The sequence below is a fragment of the Nanorana parkeri genome, unplaced genomic scaffold, assembly GCF_000935625.1.
Source record: "Nanorana parkeri isolate BGI_ZX_2015 unplaced genomic scaffold, ASM93562v1 scaffold432, whole genome shotgun sequence".
Classification (NCBI taxonomy): Eukaryota; Metazoa; Chordata; class Amphibia; order Anura; family Dicroglossidae; genus Nanorana; species Nanorana parkeri.
This window is the reverse complement of record NW_017306700.1, coordinates 989,935-1,006,178: the sequence shown is the minus strand read 5'-3', so window position 1 is coordinate 1,006,178 and position 16,244 is coordinate 989,935. Positions and strand designations below refer to the sequence as shown.

Genomic DNA, 16,244 nt, shown 5'->3' with positions numbered 1-16,244 from the left:
GGAGTTCTTATACACATGGGAGTGTTGCTTCACAGTATGTATGGGTCATATCAATAAAAAGATGCTTTAAGTTATGAAGATCTATGGAAGTGCAGCTTGTTTGTAAGAAGAATTCATGATTGCTGATAACACGCATAAAAATGCATGAAAATATGCACAACCTAATATATCAGGCACAAAGTCTAACAACCAATCAGGCTCCATCTTGCTGTAGCAACAGGAAAGGGAGAAGCCAATTAGTTGGAGGGAAATCGCATTAAATTGACAAGAGCAGCGTATACTCAAATTTCTGTTGTTTCACCATTGCTCCATTCGGCACCAAGAGACCAGAAATCACTTAGTACTTCAGGTTATGGTGGAGCATGTAAATAATATCATGTGACAGGCTGGCACCAGGTGCTTAGGATGGGGAGAAAGTCCTTAGCCACAATTTATTTTTTGCAATGAAGCCTGCAAAGCATTACAGCCACCATCAATGGATTAAATGCCCGGACTCCTGCAGACTATTCCTCCAGCACCTGCCCATACCAAGGGGTGGACTTTTGTTTACAGGGTGGTACTACGGTGGCAGATGGGACTTGTAGTATTTTCATTTACAGACCCAGTAAATGAATGACTCGACTCTGTGGGCTATGGCAAACTGAAATATATAAAAGAAGCTTTGGGGAGGAGAACCCCAGAACACAGTACGGTGTTAGGGGTGCTGGGTTGCGACCATCTTTCATGCTACATCCTAAATATGGGTGTAACATGTTTGCTAATGACAGGCCTGGAATTTTCATACACTTCAGAAATGGCGGCCTCCTTTAGGCCTTTACTGACAGACTTCTGTGAAACAAAGAAATAAGATGCTAGGGATTTGAATCTGCAGAAAATCAAGACGACTCTTAACCATTTCATTGATATTGAGGACCAATTGCCATTACACGGTGTGATCCGATTGGGAGAAATGAAAAAAAAAAAAAAAAAGAAAAAACTTCCATGAATGAAATGAGGATTCAGAACACGGAAGTCCACCAGGAAAAAAAAAGGCTTCTGGATTTAGCGTTAGTTCTTAGTTTTTTAACAGTCCTTGATCATGGCTGTGCTCAGCCCTTAATCACAGCGATAGGACGCAGCTTGATGGCTTTCTTGCTGATCCCCGCATCGTGACACGTGTTCACTACATCCGTGACATTCTTGTATGATTCAGGAGCCTAAAATGGATTACAAAAAAAAATCATTTGTAACAAACCTGCATAATAAAACGGAACGTTCTGGAAGGTCAAAGAAGCTTTTTCCTAAAGTATAGCTAGTGGCAGTTAGTCGCATTCAACTGGACATTCGTAACTTATCGAAGCCCCTACTTCAGTTCTGATGTCAGAAAAATACCCCAATGTTCATATCCACTCAGGTAACACAGACACCTTAATTCAAACACCATGTGCTAGTTACATAATCCCATCATTGGAACACCAAGTCTGCATAGGCGTTCATTCTTCAACTTCTATAGCTAAAGATGTGAATTGTTGTCATATCGCTGGGCTAGGAGTGTTACAATGGCATTATATATGGAAGATTGTGACAAAGATTCTTACCCCTGATAAGGGATGGTTGCTTAAAGTGACATTAAAGTCACCCCCCTCCATGCTGCTTTAAGAATTTGCCTGAAATGATACCTCTTGATCTGATCATCTTCTTTCCAGTAGTTTTCAGGAGTCCCTCCAGCGCTGGTGCCGCTCTTTGATCCACACTGACTGCTGCGTCTTCTGTGTCCCGCGGTGTCTGTCGGGCTGCGTGCATTGACTTACCCTGTGTCTCTCCACTTCTCCTGGCCGAACATCTCTACTGCGTATGTGCCCGCCCCATGATCCTTCACAGCCGCTCAAGAATCTTCAGATCTTCAGACGGGGGAGACAAAAGTAATAACTTGTTTGGTAACTTTTTTTTCATGTTTCTGCATACGTCTATTGCTTGCTTGCAGTAGCTATAAAAAAAAGTTGAATTCTACTTTAAGTTTGATGTAGATGGCCTCTTGGGAACCAGTATGTCCAAAATGTGCACTTCACGAACCTCAAAAGAATGTCCCTTTTCCTATAGGTGTAGGGAGATTGCAGAGTCTTGACCCATATAATTTGCCCTCCTATGTTGGGCTGTTTACTGAGGGGCTATTTTATTTCCCCAATATACAGATTGTTGCATTCTTCACTACACTGCACAAACCAGGTTACTTCATTTGGGTTTGGGTCTTGCGATGTAAAAGCTTCTGTCCCGGTATTGTTGGGTTTTGATGGCACAGGTACATAAGGGATGACTATACTACTTTATATTTTCTACACCCCCCCCGATGGTCACATGTTTTTTCTTGACCTTATTGATGTTTTAACAAGAGCCCAGTCTGGGTAGCTACAAACTTTCCAAGAGCACCTCAGATGTATTCTTTGTCTCTAGACTTTGTATTTGCTGTTACCATTTCATCCCAATGTTGCAGAGTTCGAATAACCCCTAACCTAATCGGCGTTATTCCCTTGAAGAAATGTAAAGCTCTCTTCTCCACCATTTCCATGTTCAGGTTAGCTACAATGGGAGATACAAGTGATCCCATAGCGGAGCCATGCTTCTGCCTGTAGACGTTATCCTTGTACTGGAAAAAGGGTGTGGAGACAAAGGTCCAAGCAGTGAAAATATTCGGTCTGGCTTCAGTTCTGTTCACCTGTCAAAAGTCTCATCTCCTTTCAGATATTTCCTAAGCCTTGATGGCCTCTGCTCATGGTATAAAAGTGAAAAGAGATTTGGCATCATAGGGCACTGTTGTTCTTTCTTTAACTTCAATCCACGTACATTGTTGAAAAATTCTTTCGAGTTCTGAAATATGGTGTGGAGATGCCAGATACTTAGCAATGATATATGTGACATGCTTCGGTTGATGCTCCTGCCAATCGATCTTAGAGGGACACCTTCCTTGCGTATTCTAGGGAGTCTACATGCATAATGTAGCTTTCCCAGGATACAGACAGTGGTCCAATCAATGTAATTTACCTTTCTGTGCCTGTTTTAACAATTCACACCTTCAGTCCTGTAAATCGAAGGATTAACACATATGCAGCACTCCGACACAAAAGATCAGATTATGTAACTAGAACAGGGTAGTTCCACAAATTTCACAACTCCCATCCTGTTCTTGGGCGATCAACATCTGTCTTGACACATTTTACGGTGACTGGACTAAGGTGTCTGTGCTACCTGTGGTATGTTTCCTGATATCTATTAGAACAGAAGACGTGACTTGGATATGCTACGAAACATCTTCAACATTACAAAAACAATTCCAGTTGAATGTAACTATCTTCTGCTAGCTATACCATGACCTGGATAAACGAGAACCTTCACAGACAATTTCCATAGGGTATTGCTTTAAAGTCCAAATGAACCTTCAGTTTAAAATCAGCTGAATATATTCCAGGCACATTCAAATAAAAGATGGGCAAAGTTTCAAAGTCCATTTTCTTCAGAAAGCAGCCAAAGCTTGAGCAGAGAGCCTGACTTCTGCCAGCATGCTGCAGAGTGGGATTCTTGCTCTCTGTGTGGAAGCAGTGATTTCTCTGCACAGCTACGACATGCCCCCTCTTCTGGGTCAGAGACAGAGCTCTCTAATGGGGTGGCGAGTATGAGCTTTGCTGATTTCAGAGCTATATGTCTGAGAAAAGTAGGAGGCGTGTTGGACCTCTGTAGAGAGACAATTGCATCCACAAACGAGGAGAGCAAGGATCCTTCTCCGCAGAATGCTGGCTTTTCTACTTAGGCTGTGGCTGCTTTCTACAGAAAAAAAAACTAAGATTTTAAACACCTTGGGGGGAATTTATCATTGTAGTCATATATTCTGTGACAATAAACCTGTCGCAACACAAAATCTGCCCGCAATGTGCGACTGAATCATTAATGTAGTGTTATATGGTTTCATGAATGTGTAGTAGAACAGAAGGTCACACGTCTATTCATTTTGGTCGCAGGCAGCTTTTAGAAGTGCGGCTGCTGAGACTGGTTTATGAGAGAAGATTTGTGAGACTGGGGAGGAGAAGAAGGAGGCCAACAAAGAGAGAAATGAATGAGGATGGGAGACAAGAGAGAAGATTTGGAAGAGGGGGGTTACATTAGAGTAACAAAAGTTTTCTGGAACAGTGTGAAGCAGCGAGATGATTCATGAGAGGCAGAGCGGAGAAGGAGTGAGCCACTTGGGAAGGCGGGAGGAGTCAGGTGACGTCGATGTCCGTGACGTCACCGGATCTCCGACAGGACTCCCGAAAGCCGGCGGAGAGGTGAGTCTTTTCATTTTCGATCAAAAGAATTTTAAATCGATCAAAAAGTTTAACGATTAAATCGAGGAATTAATCTTATTCTTTGATCTATGAACGAGCTCTTAATGCAGTCTCTGCAACTGTTACAATTGGGAAGAAGCAAATTCTGGCAATATCTCCTTGCTGTGTGCCTGTGAACTACCAGAGCATAACCTCTGACTCTCTTTAACCCTTTTACATACCAGTCAGTGACATGGGAAGTCAAAGTTTAGACAGAAAGGGGAAGGGTATGTAGAGCTGTTTTCCACAGGAAGGGGTTAAAGAAGGAGTGAGAAGACTTATGACAGGATAACACAGCCGGCACTACTTTAAGTCCTCCTGAGGACTTCTTAATATGCGACTGCTCTGTGTATAATTGCAGATGCAGTGGACTGTCGCAGATCTGACATAAGTGTGTTTATTATGCGTCTTGTCGCAAATACATAAGTGTTGCAGCGGTGGTGGAAAAAGGACGCAAATGCAGATCATTTGCCCTCCTTTAGCATTATTTTACAAGATGCGACTGTAAGAAAACAGTTGGCAACCCTTTGATGAATTCCCGCCCTTATGTTTTGATATATTTATCCATGTAAACTAGAGGTTCAGTAGAACTTTAAAAATGACTAATGTAATAATTAACACCAGAGGGGCGCACACATAATGCAGTGGAGGAGACAGTCACCAAATATTAACTGCAGGAGAATGCTACTTGTGCAGGTGTTTAAAATTACAGTGAATGATTAGCAACCTGTAAATAGTCAGTGAATGTCACATTCACTGCTTTATAAATATACTCCTAAGAAAGCACATTCATCTGGATATCTTACAAAACAAAAATCCGAACAAATACATTTTTGTTAAAACGACTAAAACAAATATTGTGTGACTTACCTCCTCCATGACCAATTTTGGTGAGGCCACTCGTATAGCGATACCCATGTCTGCCATCTTGTCAAGTACATCCTGGAAGTCCAAGTTACGTCTAGACTTAGCTCTGGACAAAGCGCGTCCCTGCAGGAGATAGTCCAGGTCTTAGCAACATAGTAGACCACTGGCTGCTTGTATACAGCAACATGTATGAGATGAAATATCTACTTACAGCTCCGTGGCAGGTGGTGCCAAATGTCTCTGTCATGCCTTGCTCGGTTCCAGTTAGGACATAGCTGCAGGTGCCCATGGTGCCACCAATTAGCACCGGCTGTCCAGTCAACTGGGGTGAGAAGAAAGACTAAATTAGCAGTATTTCCAAACTGCATAACTATAATATAAGCTTCAAGTTAAAAACTCCCTGAAGGCTTAAATAAAAGTTCTGCAAGAGGAAAGAAACACACTAGTTTCCATTTACCCCCAAGGCTGCCAGTCACTAGATCAAGAGCTCAGATGTGCTATATATTTCAGATGTCTAATTAGGAGGTTTGATTAAGTCTTCTCACCTGGTAGTCCACTGCAATCAGTGGGTGATGTGGTGGGAAGGCTCGCGTAGATCCCTTCCTATGTACCAAGAGAGTCTTCTCTTTCCCGTCCACCACATGTTGCTCCACCTTGGCAATATTGTGAGAGACGTCATAGATGACATGCAGGTCCAGGTCATCAGGAGTCGTGTTAAACACTTTAGCAAAGGCCTACGAAAGACAGATGACAGAACAAGTTATCCCCATGTTGAGGGCGACTATATGGCAGGAAGGCACAAGGGGATGTGCCAAAAATAAACCAACCAATCTGCTCCAAGGTCTCCTTAGTCATCTGGAACCAAAGGGAATGTAAAAAACAGGAGATCCACACCAAGAGGTTAGCGTCCAAAGATGTTTATTCCACTGAACTATTCCACTGAACTATTCCACTGAACTATTCCACTGAACTATTCCACTTGTTTCAACAAGACTGGTAGTGGCAGCTGCTGCATTTTGGGGGCCTAGAATCACATTGGATGTACCTACCGTTCCACTCTGAAGTAGCTTTGGTAGCCCTTCTGTACATAAGCACTGCTTGTCCAATGTTAAAACGCTGCACATTATCAACTGTACATCACCTGTGAAGGTAGAACTACCTTAGTGTACCGATGCCAACAGTCCATCTCTTCCAAAGGCATGCAGAATGGCAGCCTGATGGTTGGTCATCAAGCAGCAGAATCCTCAATTACGAGACCACATTACCATAACTGGTCAGAGAGGCCTCCAAAAAGAGTAAGGGAGCCTACAATTACTACCTAATCATCCATTGCTGATAACCATAGAAAGCAATGAATACCTGTCTTGTGAGGAAGGTCATAGATGAACGGTTCACCCAGGCGTAGTTGCCGGCGGAAGCCATGCCTTTTAAATAATCCTGGCCTTCGTTAGAGAAAATTCTGGCACATGCCAACTGCCGATCGTTCACTACGATCTTATCCCTCTTCATGGCTTTCTCCATAGCAACCAAGGCATCTGCAAGACAAGCAATCGGATTTCAGAATAAATGGTGCATAGGTATGAGAAACACGAGAAGAACAACTGCCAATCAGCAAACCACCTTTAGGTCAAATATATATACTGGTCTAATAATTCCATCTGATTTACACTGTTCTAGGTTTGTATCATTCAGTATATCACTTGTAGTATGCTCCCAGAGAGTCTACCATCGCAACTGGAGATATAGTACAGGGTTCTCTTCATTTGCAGGGGATTTCCAGAAGGCAATTCAGGTAATTACTAAAGCTGTTATCTAAACATGCAGTTTTTAATGAATACATAACTAGATTGAATCCTTTTTTTTTTCTGCCCGTTCAGTTTTAAAGATACCCCATTGTACTTTCACATTCTGAAAATACTAATTCACAGCTGGGGACATTTACAAAAATGCAATGGACTACTAAAACTCATTCTAGTAAATAATATACACAAACACATACCGGTGGCCACTTGGTGCCCCAGGCCTCGACTACCACTGTGGATCATCACACACACCTGACCCTTGTGGTCAATGCCCATTTTCTTGGCGGCGTAGTCATCAAAGATTTCATCCACTACCTGGATCTCTGCATAGTGGTTCCCGGCACCCAGAGTTCCCAGCTGTAAAAATGACAAAAATTAAAGTGAACTTTTCTAAAAATATTAAAATGAATTTGTATTGCAATAAAAAACTTCGTTTTGAAGTGCTTAGTGTTAAATTCTCCTGTGGGTGGCAGTATAGCCCTAGTCTGCTTAAAGGAGAACTATGGGGTCAGTGTTTTTCCCCATAGTTCTCCTTAGGGTAACGGGAGGACACAAACTAGCGCCCTCCCGTTACCCTAAGCTCAGTATACCGCGAGCTGCCCAGCTGCGTGAGTGACAGCTGGCTCTGCCTATCTAGAGGCAGAGCCAGCTGTACCCGCCCCCTCCCCCGTCCGTTCCGCCAGTCAGCGCTGGAGGATCGGAGGGGGGAATCCAGCCCCTCCCCTGTCACGGCAGAGAGCCGTGACAGGATCGAGAGGTGAGCGAACCCGGTATGTGTTCGCTCACCTCCCGATCTACTGAGCCGACCTGTGACAGTCTCATTGTCACAGGTCGGCTAGAACTATGAGGTGAGTGGAAATCACTCATATCATAGTTCTCCTTTAATGACAATCTGTGTCAGTCAATAGACAATAGAGAAATGCAGCTACAATGTGCAGTCAATTAAAAGATGGCAATAAGTAAAAAAAGAAATATAAAGAGAGGCATGGGTGTCCGCACACACTGGCATCATGGCTTAGCCAACTGTTCAGCAAACCATAGATCTCTGTAAAAGTTCTGTAAGATGGTTCTGTACCTGGGGCAGGCCTCGTTTCTTGGCTTTTGAAGACACCTTGCTAGGGTCGGCCTGTAGCATCCTGCCATACTCCTCGCAGTGCTCTTTATCCTCTGCCCAAGCATAGCCTTCCCTTAGAGACCAGTCCACACCCATCTCCAGAGCCTCCTCCAAGTCCCTAGACACAGAACACAGACACAATCAATTAATTTTAAGCTGATCTCACTTAGCTGAGACAGCATGAGGAAGTATGAAGTGCAAGAAGAAAGATTTCTCATGTTAACTACCCACCATACCCTGCACAACACAAACCACACTGGGTGTGGATACACTTTGATGCTATCAATTGCCACTGCATAACAAATAATTCTCACCCTATTGCATGTTTCAGACACTGGGGGCTGGAGGAGAGAACATGTTTACATAGCTTACAGGAGGAGAAGAAATAAAGACGGACCATGGCAGTTGGTAATGGTGAAACACAGACCAATGACAAGAAAGCTGAAGAACTGCAATAGTAAATAGTCTTGCTATCCTGCTGCCTCTGGCAGGGGTGCCTTGATCACAAAACTGGCTGAACACAATCCTATGGTTAATGATATGTATGTGCTGCTTGTTTAGCATTGCTATCCTACGGATTATGGTTAACAAACAGAGCAATATATTTCCGTTGCCCTGGCACTCAGCTCAGAAGTCCGCTCTGGATGCAACAGGATTTTACAGAGCCCAGCCAGCTTTTATCCCAGGGCAATGGCAACAAACAGATGAGATCTGATCAGAGAAATGTAGGATAGAAAACAGAGAAGATAAAATAAAAACAAAGACAACAGCTGCAGAAGGGTACATACAAGACAAAATGTCAATGTACAATAGAAAAAAACCCTTTCAGAAAGCAGAATACCCCTGTGAGATGTCACAAATGGAATCTGCCACTGATGAACTTATGGTTGCACATTAATTCTGGGACATGATGCCACGGCAAAGCTGAAACCCCAGAACTGGTATGCAGCCCTGAGATCCGAAATACAGCCTCCATCTGTAGACGATCACATGAGGTTTTTAAATTTGTGACTGTTTCTCTTCAATGCCCCTACGTTATTTGCATCATGACATACTTGGCACTCATAGGGATAACACCCTTGGATCCCACTCCGACGGGAATGTGGTCAAACATAGCCTGGGCCAGCTGCTCCTTCACGGGTTGTACATCGCCCTCGTCTAGGTTGGTGCGCAGCAAACGGACTCCACAGTTAATGTCAAATCCGACACCACCTGCAAAAGATGAGAGTTATCGTGTCAGTGGAATAAAAATGTCCATCACTTTAATGGAACTTTATCGCTATATCGCTACAATACTATACAGACAGTTTATGTGAAGCTTAAAACATCAGTAGATCAAATCAAGTTATTGGGCAATATAGAGTTTATAGACAACATGAAGTGATATAAATATAGGAAATGTCATGGTAAATAATGTTAACCAATATCTCTCCATGACAAAAAAAACAAAATACATTGCCCTCAATAAAGACAGCTGAACTGGCATACGATTTGCCATTCGTGAGATTAACAGTAAATGAGGCCACTATAAGCAAATGGCTTCACCCAATTCCTCACAATCTGCCCCCTCAGCAGCGATTCACAAATTAATTTCCCCATCTCTAATTTCCAAGCAAACATGGACATACCTGGGGAGACAACAGCGTCTGGGTTGCTCATATCAAAAGCAGCCATGTTTCCAATGGCGAACCCATAGCCGGAGTGGACATCGGGAAGACCAATGGACCTCTGAAGCAGAAGAAAACAAATATTTACAAGTAATGTATATAATGGGATCACGTTTGTAAAAACAGAAAACATTCTGCAAACTTAAAGCCCACCTACATCTATATAAAATCATTTTAAAAAATCAATTATCCAGCACTTGCAGAAAAAAAAAATGCAACAGCTTTCACTGCAATACTCACCTTCTCTCCGGCACTGTCCACCATGGACACTTCACTCATCCAGTAGATGCTGCTCCTCTTCTAGGTGGAAGTATGCCCAGCATCATTCAACCCTCTTCCTCTGAGCCCAGATGTCATGAACACACCCTTTTGGGGATGCATTTTCATGCAGCTTGGGTTCACTTCATTGCTGCAGCAGTGAGGACCCCCCACAGCCAAAGCCAGTCACCCTATTTAGACAAGTGGCAAGGTCCACTTATTTTAACTGGCCCACCTCACCCTTCCTAAAACACTGTATAAAAGAACTTTAATAATATACTTACTATCAATGGTGACATCATCCTCCTCCTTGCCAGATCTCAGAGAATGATGACTAGCCCAAATCTACTGCACCATGCTACATAGTTACATAGTTAGTCAGGTTGAAAAAGGCACGTGTCCATCGAGATATGCTGCATTGTCTTTTCATGTGATTTGGGATTCTCAGAGATCTTGTTGATGGCAGGATAATGTCAGCCCCTGCGCTACAGAAATCCGAAAAAGATAAGTATATTACCTAAGTATTTTTCTCCCCTACAGGCACTTTTATCCAGCATGTTAGGGAGGGGGTCACCTTGAATAAGCGGACCTTGTCAGTTAAAGTGGAAAGGTCCACTTTAACTGACTAAATAAGAGAAGGCCACTGTTAGAGTTCAACATACATACTGTATATTTAATATATGGGGTGGTGGAAGGGGAACATGGATTTGAGTTCTCTCCTGATAGCAGAAACTTTCACCAACCGTCCCCAAAACATTTCTAGGATGATCAGATGCTCCAGTTTCATATTTCTCTTGTAGCTCCGAGGTTAACTTAAATATTAAAAATATATTCAAGTACCTTAACTATTAACAAAAATGTATCTTATTTGTGTATCACTCGGCTGTAGATCCTCAAATCATCTCTGAATTGGCGCTGACACTGTCCTTCCTTCTGGAGGGTGGCTACTATTATTCCCCATGGTCCCTGTGTGTGTTGTAAAGTAGCCACCACTCTAAGCGCGCTCCCGTGATGGACTATTATGTCATGTTTAGGTTCCTAATTTGCTTTGAGATTGTAGTCCATCATAGGAGTGAGCTTGCAGCGGTGGCTACACACATAGGGACCATGTAGAACAAAAGTAGCCACACTCCAGAAGGAAGGACAGTGTCAGCACCAATTCAGAAATGATTTGAGGATCTATAGCCGAGTGATACACAAAAACAAAAGTTAAATTTTTGTTAATAGTTAGGGTACTTGAATGCATTATTAAGATTCTAACCCCCCAAGTTTGGTGTCAATTTAATCTCAGTAAGTAAAATATTTTACAGAACACAATACAAAATGCTTACATGGATAATTCCTGGCAAGGCTGCCACATTGCCAATCTGTTTCATAGCAGGGAGGAAACCTCCGGCTCCTGAAGAAGTAGACAAATAAATGTAAGTTGTTATTACATTCATGTAACAGAGAATGACATTTTTGATAAAGGAAAAGGCCACCCGCATGCACCATTCTGAGTTAGGTAGACACTAGAAAGTTAAATTGTAACTGCAAAAGCAATCCCGTCTGGGTGATCTATGTACATTGCAAGGGTGAGAACAAACTTTGTTGCAGATTCTACCCGTTTCTTTTCTGAATGAATACGTTTGTTTTACCATGTCCTTTCCAGACTGATTGCTGAATTGGATGGTCTGGTTCATTAAAACCACCTGGTACACTCTTAGTGTCCTTAAGTTGGCCATACACCTATAGATCACCTGCAGACTTTCAGTGGTCAAATGGAAAAAGTGCAACAGATTCCTCCATCTACGCTAAACTGTGTGGATGGAGGAACCTCCCCCTGTGACAAACTTCAGTATCTTGCTAGTCAGCCCCACTGGCTGTCAAAATACCTCAACAATCTGATTGGATGCATGCATTGTTACTAGCAAGATACTGAAGCTTGGCCCAGTTGGAGATTCCTCCAGCCTCGCGTAGATGGAGGGATCCGTTGTACTTTTTCCATCTGACCACAGAAAATCTGCACATAACCTATATGTGTATGGCCAGCTTAATAAGGAAAGCTGCTGTCTCTGCATCCCTTTAGAAGTAATTAACCCTTAGGGATTATTTTACCAAAAATGAAATTCCTATAGCAAGGGATGCCAAAAATTTTGTTCAGAGAAAATCTTTGACGCACTTAAAAGAGCAGGAAATTCCTGGAGGTACACCAACAGCCTATTGTTAGTAACAATTTTAGGAAATGCCAGCAGCTTGAGAGATTCAAATGGAGCGTTATGTTTTCATAACATTAAATTAAAGCTGGTGCAGCAATTTGATATACTACATTAGTTTAAAAGAGAACTATGGGGTAAGTGTTTTTCCCCATAGTTCTCTTAAGGGTCACGGGAGGACATATACTAGCGTCCTCCCGTGACCCAAAGCTCAGTATATAGCGTGATTTTCACTCACCTCATAGTTCTCCTTTAACGAAAGTGGAGTTTACCTTTAAACCACCTGGACCTTTACACTCTCCCTGTTGAATTTCATTCATCCAATTGTATGGAGGAAATAACACAGAAGAGATAAAATGTTCTCATTTAGGAGAAGGAATAAACTTCAACAGAGGCAAGAAGATCTCACTACTGACCGAGGTTTTACTGCACAGCACATTACTCCCGCTAGATGTGAAAGATCCCTTTTGTGTGGAATGATTGTGCCAGCACAGGATTTATATTTCCTACACCAAACATACCTCCACCTCGACAGGCATTTCTCAGCTCCTCAAACATCAACTTCTCCAGAGGATCGTTTACGTAGAATACTCCCTCCACCTGAATGCACCAAGAAAACATACTATATAAGGGCAGGTGAAAGTCAAACAAGAAAATCACTGCATGAGATGTATGTGCGATATGGCTCTGCACCTCCCTGGCAAAGTAATTCTCCTTAGCCGGCAGAAAGTTTTGACGCAGACCCAGCAGATGAACAGGTTGGTTGGGCAAGCATCAGAAAAGTGTATGGGGGCTAACAAGTGACACTGTCACTTTGCTCCAGCCTCTTACCATCTAGGTATGGTGGAGCACATGACCTCCTCCTCTTACATTGCAATGGCCAGTGCTGAGTGCTGTCGCATGGGGCGGAACTCCTTAGGCTGCAGTAATCTCTGACGCAGACACGGCAGATGAACAGGTTGGTCATGCAGGCATGTATCAGAAGAGGGTATGGGGGGCTAACAAGGGACACTGTCACTTTGCTCCAGCCCCTTACCATGCTTCTTAGCCATGCGTCTAGGTATTGTGGAGCACATGACCTCCACCTCTTACATTGCAATGTTGGCTGAGGGGCCAATGGCCAGGGCTGAGAGCCGTCACATGGGGGCGGAACTCCTTAGCCTGCAGTACTCTCTGACACAGACCTAGCAGGTGATCGGGGCAGTGGAGAAGGGAACTACCAGCAGAGGGAATGGGGGCTAACAAGAGAACCTGTCACTTTTGCTCCAATTCATACACCCCACTCCTCACACCCTTAAAAATACCTTGCATGCCCAGATATGGGGGGAACATGTGACCTCCTCCAATTTCTCCCACAATGCAATGCTTGGAGTCTGAGCAGCCAACGGCTGAGTACGGGGCAGGGAGCTAATAGGCCATGACACAGAATGACAAGGAGAGTCCAGAGGATTCTCGACTTAAGACTGGGGGGGGGGGGGGCATAAAAGGGTAGAAGGGGAACCCACAGACAGGAAGCACCAGTTGGCGGGGGTAGACTGTCTATCAAGAGAACCTGTCACTTCTCTTTGCAAGAGCACAGTGACAGGTCCACTTTAAATATGGCCATGCTAAGATATGTATCAACTATACATAACGCCCCCCCTCCTATAATTCCCCTCCTTCCAATCACTTCTTCCTCTGTCCAGCCGTGTAGTGCCTCAGCAGCTTGACAGGACATGCAGAGACCTGTAGTGCTTCGCTCTACTTATAAATAAGACATTTTTAGTGGACCTGCATGTTGGGGACGAATCCCTTGCGGATCCTCCAGCAGTTCTTGTGGATCTTGTCCAGAAACTGCAACTCGTCATTGTAGCTGCGGCTCATGGTGACTGCTTTCCTCAGCTAACACACACACACACTGCCAGCCGGCACCGGAACTAGTTCGTCACTTCCGCCTCCTGCCAAGCTTACTTCCGCCCCGCGTAGTATGGCAGAAGAGCTGCGTCACGCAGTGGGCTGTTTCTGCCCCACAGCAAGATGGCGGAGACTGTCAACAGGGGGCCGGTCACGTGACAGAGAGCAGAGCCGCTGCAGAAGGTCCTGTGTGAAGGTAAATTTGAAGGGTGGGATAGGGGGCTCTCTACTTCCCTCTGCTGGGGAACACTGGCATGCCGAAGATTTGAGGGAGATGGGGGTGTTGCCCATAGCAACCACTAACCATTTGTTGTTGGGTGGTATCTGCCACCTGTTTGGTTGGTGAGGTGGAAAGCCCTCTTTTCTCACTGGCTTTGCTTCCAGTTTGTGTTTATGGTGAGTGAACTGAGGCTGGACCGAAGAGCTTGCATTTTTCATGCCCTGCATCTAGGTACATTTAAAGCATGCAAACAGCCCCATGACTGTATCACTAAGGTATGTTTCCTGGTACCTATATGGCAGCATACCTATGATAGCGGGGCACCACCATAGGTATGCTGCCATGTACAGGTACCAGGGAAGGAAAATTATAGAAAGGTAAGTATTCAAGACAGTCACAGCTGCCAACTGTCTAAATACAATAGCCGACAGGTGGAGATTCCTCCATCCACTCTGTTTTACATGGATGGGAAAATCTATGCATGTATGGCTAGCTATAGTGATCACTTGGGTGGGGAGATCTATGCATTTATGGCTAGATATAGTGATCACTTGGGTGGGGAGATCTATGCATGTATGGCTAGCTATAGTGATCACTTGGGTGGGGCGATCTATGCATGTATGGCTAGCTATAGTGATCACATGGGTGGGGAGATCTATGCATGTATGGCTAGCTATAGTGATCACATGGGGGGGGGAGATCTATGTTTGTATGGCTAGATATAGGGATCAAATGGGGGGGGAAATCTATGCATTTATGGCTAGATATAGTGATCACTTGGGTGGGGCGATCTATGCATGTATGGCTAGCTATAGTGATCACTTGGGTGGGGCGATCTATGCATGTATGGCTAGCTATAGTGATCACTTGGGTGGGGCGATCTATGCATGTATGGCTAGCTATAGTGATCACTTGGGTGGGGCGATCTATGCATGTATGGCTAGCTATAGTGATCACTTGGGTGGGGCGATCTATGCATGTATGGCTAGCTATAGTGATCACTTGGGTGGGGCGATCTATGCATGTATGGCTAGCTATAGTGATCACTTGGGTGGGGCGATCTATGCATGTATGGCTAGCTATAGTGATCACTTGGGTGGGGCGATCTATGCATGTATGGCTAGCTATAGTGATCACTTGGGTGGGGCGATCTATGCATGTATGGCTAGCTATAGTGATCACTTGGGTGGGGCGATCTATGCATGTATGGCTAGCTATAGTGATCACTTGGGTGGGGCGATCTATGCATGTATGGCTAGCTATAGTGATCACTTGGGTGGGGCGATCTATGCATGTATGGCTAGCTATAGTGATCACTTGGGTGGGGCGATCTATGCATGTATGGCTAGCTATAGTGATCACTTGGGTGGGGCGATCTATGCATGTATGGCTAGCTATAGTGATCACTTGGGTGGGGCGATCTATGCATGTATGGCTAGCTATAGTGATCACTTGGGTGGGGCGATCTATGCATGTATGGCTAGCTATAGTGATCACTTGGGTGGGGCGATCTATGCATGTATGGCTAGCTATAGTGATCACTTGGGTGGGGCGATCTATGCATGTATGGCTAGCTATAGTGATCACTTGGGTGGGGCGATCTATGCATGTATGGCTAGCTATAGTGATCACTTGGGTGGGGCGATCTATGCATGTATGGCTAGCTATAGTGATCACTTGGGTGGGGCGATCTATGCATGTATGGCTAGCTATAGTGATCACTTGGGTGGGGCGATCTATGCATGTATGGCTAGCTATAGTGATCACATGGGTTTATTTACAAACCAAACCTGCCAGCTCAGCTGTCATTGTGCCTGATATGGAGCAAAGCAAATTGGGGCTGTTGAAAAACACCAAACTTAAAGAAGAACTGAAGGCCAGTGGCGTCACAAGG

The 16,244-nt window shown here is 44.1% G+C and overlaps 2 protein-coding genes across 2 annotated transcripts in view; one reads left to right on the top strand and one right to left on the bottom strand.

The window, feature by feature from the left end:
• Positions 1–1,060: 1,060 nt before the first annotated feature.
• Positions 1,061–14,179, bottom strand: RTCB (RNA 2',3'-cyclic phosphate and 5'-OH ligase). Its single transcript, XM_018560103.1, has 12 exons — positions 14,008–14,179; positions 12,759–12,837; positions 11,374–11,441; positions 9,746–9,845; positions 9,173–9,329; positions 8,079–8,235; positions 7,201–7,360; positions 6,561–6,736; positions 5,747–5,935; positions 5,413–5,523; positions 5,205–5,324; positions 1,061–1,196 (listed from the first exon to the last, which is right to left on the bottom strand). Exons 1-12 carry the CDS (start codon positions 14,098–14,100, stop codon positions 1,089–1,091), a joined length of 1,518 nt encoding a protein of 505 aa, XP_018415605.1. The 5' UTR covers positions 14,101–14,179; the 3' UTR covers positions 1,061–1,088.
• Positions 14,180–14,302: 123 nt separating this feature from the next.
• FBXO7 (F-box protein 7) overlaps positions 14,303–16,244 on the top strand; it is an 18,054-nt gene continuing 16,112 nt past the window's right edge. The window contains exon 1 of the mRNA XM_018560104.1: positions 14,303–14,329. The gene's annotated coding sequence lies outside the window, so the exon portion shown is untranslated. The remainder of the gene's footprint in view (positions 14,330–16,244) is intronic.

What these genes read in the sequence shown, in the direction of transcription:
- RTCB (XM_018560103.1), bottom strand. Translation starts at nt 14,100, where the DNA reads ATGAGCCGCAGCTACAATGACGAGTTGCAGTTTCTGGACAAGATCCAC. An exon ending in AAATGCCTGTCGAGGTGGAG is followed by an intron (nt 11,442 to 12,758) that starts GTATGTTTGGTG and finishes CTACTTCTTCAG; the next exon opens with GAGCCGGAGGTTTCCTCCCT. An exon ending in AGACGCTGTTGTCTCCCCAG is followed by an intron (nt 9,330 to 9,745) that starts GTATGTCCATGT and finishes CATCTTTTGCAG; the next exon opens with GTGGTGTCGGATTTGACATT.